This window comes from Monopterus albus, unplaced genomic scaffold, assembly GCF_001952655.1.
Source record: "Monopterus albus unplaced genomic scaffold, M_albus_1.0 scaffold686.1, whole genome shotgun sequence".
Classification (NCBI taxonomy): domain Eukaryota; kingdom Metazoa; phylum Chordata; class Actinopteri; order Synbranchiformes; family Synbranchidae; genus Monopterus; species Monopterus albus.
This window is the reverse complement of record NW_018128566.1, coordinates 32,207-37,061: the sequence shown is the minus strand read 5'-3', so window position 1 is coordinate 37,061 and position 4,855 is coordinate 32,207. Positions and strand designations below refer to the sequence as shown.

Genomic DNA, 4,855 nt, shown 5'->3' with positions numbered 1-4,855 from the left:
GCTGCTTAGTTTCACCAATGTACAAGTCGTTACACTCCTGACTACACTTAATGGCATACACCACATCACTCTGTTTGTGTCTGGGTGTTTTGTCCTTCAGGTGGACCAGTCTCTGCTGCAGGGTGTTCCCTGGTTTAAACCAGCCACATAAGGGATGACAGTGTTATCCCCTCTTGTTTCTGATTTCTCCCTGTTTGTATTGGGCCTCTTCCTTGCTTTGGTGAAGGCCCACATAGGGTATCCACAAACCTTCACCGAGTTCTGGATGTGTATTTCCTCCTTCTTGGCCCCTTCTGCAGTTGTGGGCACTTCCTCTGCCCTGTGATTTGAAGTTCTGATGACTCCCAGTTTGTGTTGACAATAGGCGTCGGTCGACAGGGGAGGATTCAAAGACAGGTAACGACTCTCACCAATACTGGGCTATAACGACTCAGTCGTTAGGGGGGACATTATTGGCCACCAAAGGACTGAAACACCACCGATCTGACTTACAGTATGAGCAGGGTCCTGGCACCAGATTAATCACCTGAACAACCAACGACCTAGCTTCTGATGGATCAGATGGGTTTCTAGCATGTCAGAAATGTTGTCAGCTGTCTTGCAGGTCCACGGTCTGAAGTTAGTTCAGTGCACTAGAGTGAGTACAAAGACTACATAACAACATGGCCCAAATTAGATCATATTTTGTGGACACAATCAACTGAAACAAGGCCATAGGCCAAGTATATTTATATACTGTATATATGGACGAGGTTAAATGAGCTCTGGCAGCACCACACAACAGTATCATGATCTGCAGCAGCAAGAAAAATAGTGACAGGAGATTACTGCTGTTCATCAGCTGTACAAAGTATAATGGCTAAAAGTAATGCTGTTTTTCTTTGGTTGGCCTAAACTTTACTGGACTTGTCAATGGACACATCCACTCCAGAGTTCTGTTTAAACATCCAGAGTGAACACCCACATTGTTAACACATCGTATACGATCAATAAAAGTTGTACAGCATCTGCTCGGCTTAAGAGGCCTCCAAAAATTCTCATCCAACCCTCAGATGACAGCTGTTAGTAACTTGTGATAAATCTTTCATTTTATGGAATATCAGCACTACGTCTGAAAGCTCCTCCACGTTTTGCCAGAATACAACTCTTAACCTGTATGAATTCTTACATGTCTTTTCAAATTTGACGCTGTACAGAAACTTTTCTCACAGTTACTGCAGGAATATGGCCTCTCACCTGTGTGAATCTTTGAATGAGCATCCAATTGTGAGCTCTGCTTGAAACCTTTCCCACAGGTGTTGCAAACATAAGGCCTCTCATCTGTATGAATCTTTGAATGAACATCCAATTGTGAGCTCTGCTTGAAACCTTTCCCACAGGTGTTGCAAACATAAGGCCTCTCACCTGTGTGGATTCTCATGTGGACCAACACGTTTTGATTACATGTAAACCTTTTTCTACATATTTTGCAAGAATATGGCTTCTCACCTGTGCATATTCTTAAATGTCTACCCAAGTTTGAGTTCTGCCTGAATCCTTTCCCACAAATGTTGCAAACACACGGCTTCTCACCTGTGTGGATTCTCATGTGGACCAACACGTTTTGATTACATGTAAACCTTTTTCTACATATTTTGCAAGAATATGGCTTCTCACCTGTGCATATTCTTAAATGTCTACCCAAGTTTGAGTTCTGCCTGAATCCTTTCCCACAAGTGTCACATTTTAAGGACTTGTTACCTGTGGTAGGATCAGAGTCAGTCTGTGACATAGGAGAGTTGTCCACATTGCTACTGTGACTGGTTGACCCTGAGTCTACATGCTGGTCTCCTCTCCGATCCTGGCTCTCAGCTACCGGAGAGCTGTGAGAGAGGAGCTGCTGGTCACTGTCTGGTTCTGGTTCACTGTGGTCACTGTCCTCATAAGTAGGAGTCAACATAAAGGGATCGGTCTCCTGCTTCAGTCCAAGCTGCTCTCCCTCCTGACTGCTACAGACGTCCTCCTGTTCCATCTCTGGAGGCTCTGGGTCCTCTTGGTCCAGACTGGAGTTTCTCTCTTGGTCACAGAGCTGCTGGTCAACCACAACCTCCTCCTCCTCCTTACAGACATGTTGCTGAGGCAGCTCTGGAGGGACAAAGGGACACAGGGACCAGGTCACTGATGTAGTGAGAGGGGAAAAAGACGGATGATTCTTATTCACAAAGCTCTTTTTGGAAGCTTCTAGTCTGCCTTAAAAGTGTTGTAAAGCCTGTAAAATGTCATCATTTTCACATTGATGCATGAACTTAATGTAGTGATGAAATAAAGATATTCAAATAACAGCCACTTCCTCTTTAAACTTAAGAATAAAATGTAAAAAAATACAAATTAGCAAATGCAGAAACTTCATATCAGTCAATAATAGAAGAAACCTCTGATAGACCCTGGCTCTTGATGGATGGCCTTCTGCCCCGAGTGGTTGGGGTGAGTGGAAGAAGGAGAGAGAAAAGAAAGAAAATCCACTATTTACTACTTCCTGAAAAATGTAGGAATTTAGGTTTGCTCTATAATTCATCTGCCATTGTGCTGCAAGTTGCTATGAGAGGGTGTAGATGAGTGAGAGCTGCAGAGCTGACAACGTCCTTGAGACTCACTGATCTGAAATCAAATCCATGAACAAAATAAAGGCAGCTCATGAGACATGATAATTAATATTCTGCACATGTCCTGATCAATCATTTTACATTTACTATTGGCAACCGGTAAAGTCAGTTTGGTGGTCAAAGGTCAAGGTCACTGTTTTCTCTCATGTTTGTGAGAGTTCATGAATTTGGTTGGTTGGAGGAGGCATACCACCACAATGCAGTAATTCTTGGTTATATATTTTATACTGTTCTGTTGTCCTGTGTGGGTAAGTGGTCTAGACTTCTGGTTTTCATCTAGGTTTCAACACCAGCTTTAGGAAACATACAGATTTTATATTTTTACCAACAAATGTTTTGCTTGTTTTGAAGGAAAAAATAATTGCTAATGATTTAGCTGAATAAAACAAGCAAATAATAAAACCATTCTTTTGTGATTTTAACTTTAACCCTTTCCACATATGTAGCCAGTGGTGTTTTTAATTCTGAATATTTTCTGCTTGTGTTCATGCTAGCAGCATGGCTAACCAAAACATTAAAGAGACGTCTTTATAAGCTTCACTAATAGTCACACTCAGATTTTGACCTGTATACTAATTCTCTTTCCAGTACTGTCTACATATTCCACTAGGTTTACCTGGGACTGGCTCTCAACTACCAACCTTCTGATCACAACAGTTCTTTACTTAGTTTTCTCTGAGCTCCTCTTCTGCTTCCTGGGAACCAATATCCTGCATTAGAATTCTGAACACATATCCCAAAGCTGCTTTAATAAATTTAAGGCACGGCCATATCAAACATCTGCAGACTCATAATCGCAGCAGTTTTAAAAATTTAAACAAAGTCTAAAGATTACCTTTCACACATGTCACATCTCACCTCATGAGCTCACAGCTGAAAAATCACCCGAGACCTTTCATAACAACAGTCCCAGAGTGTTCAAATTTGGACTCAACATGAAATGAATGTGAGCGTCTTAGTGCTGTATAATCTGTGTAAGTCATTATAAACCTGATCAGAACACAATTCCAATCAGTATCTGACATGAAACCAGGACTACATGAAAAACCACTTCTGCAATAAAACACAGCTTGGCAATGTTTCCATTGTCACCTGTGCAGGGCTGTCATGGTGTTCCCAGCAGGTAAAATGAAAGTCTACCTGCTTCTGGCACCTGGTGAGTGTTAATTTCGGACCTGGTTTGCAGTAAAAAAATCTTTTGTTTTAAAAACTTTGATAATGGTAATTGTGCAGTATGTTATACCATGATACAGTGAAATCATGATATTTTCTAAGACAGTTAATATACTGGGAAAATCTCACACTGTTGCTACCCTACTTCTCACCTTTGTGGACCTTCATGTGGATCCGCAAGCTGCTGCTGTGCGTGAACCTTTTCCCACAAGTGCTGCAAGGGAATGGCCTTTCACCTGTGTGGACTCTTAAATGAGTAGTCAAGGCTGAGCTCTGACTGAATCCTTTCCCACAGGTACTGCAAACATACGGCTTCTCACCTGTGTGGATTCTCAAATGTTGGTTCAGTTTTGACTTACACTTAAAATCTTTCCCACAAGTGCCACATCTGAAGGACTTGTTACCTGTGGTAGGATCAGAGTCAGTCTGTGACATGGGAGAGTTGTCCACATTGCTACTGTGACTGGTTGATCCTGAGTCTACATGCTGGTTTCCTCTCTGATCCTGGCTCTCAGCTACAGGAGAGCTGTGAGAGAGGAGCTGCTGGTCACTGTCTGGTTCTGGTTCACTGTGGTCACTGTCCTCATAAGTAGGAGTCAACATAAAGGGATCGGTCTCCTGCTTCAGTCCAAGCTGCTCTCCCTCCTGAATGCTATGGACGTCCTCCTGTTCCTCTTTAATCTCTGGAGGCTCTGGGTCCTCTTGGTCCAGACTGGAGTTTCCCTCCTGGTCACAGAGCTGCTGGTCAGCCACAGCCTCCTCCTCCTCATGGACATGTTGCTGAGGCAACTCTGGAGGAACAAAGATCAATGATGAGATGAGAGAGAAAAGAGAAAAAAGAGGGATGCGTCTTATTTATCAGCTTCTTACTGGAGTTTTTCAGTCTGCCTTCAAAGTGTTGTAAAGCTTGTATAGGGTATTGTTTGCTACATTACATCTAAACTGTTTATATATATAAACTTAATTTTATTTTCCTAATGCACATTACTTTTTCTTCTTTGCACATTTCTGTATTGTTCTCTCAGCCTCATCTTCTTAAC

General features: G+C 42.3%; 1 protein-coding gene across 1 annotated transcript in view; it reads right to left on the bottom strand.

Moving 5' to 3' along the window:
* LOC109953473 (zinc finger protein 271-like) overlaps positions 1-4,416 on the bottom strand; it is a 13,621-nt gene extending 9,205 nt beyond the window's left edge. The window contains exons 1-3 of the mRNA XM_020588957.1: positions 4,220-4,416; positions 3,968-4,135; positions 1,153-2,124 (exon numbers count right to left, since the gene is read on the bottom strand). Coding sequence (XP_020444613.1) covers positions 1,153-2,124; positions 3,968-4,135; positions 4,220-4,250 — 1,171 coding nt within the window. The 5' untranslated portion in view covers positions 4,251-4,416. The remainder of the gene's footprint in view (positions 1-1,152; positions 2,125-3,967; positions 4,136-4,219) is intronic.
* Positions 4,417-4,855: the final 439 nt, after the last annotated feature.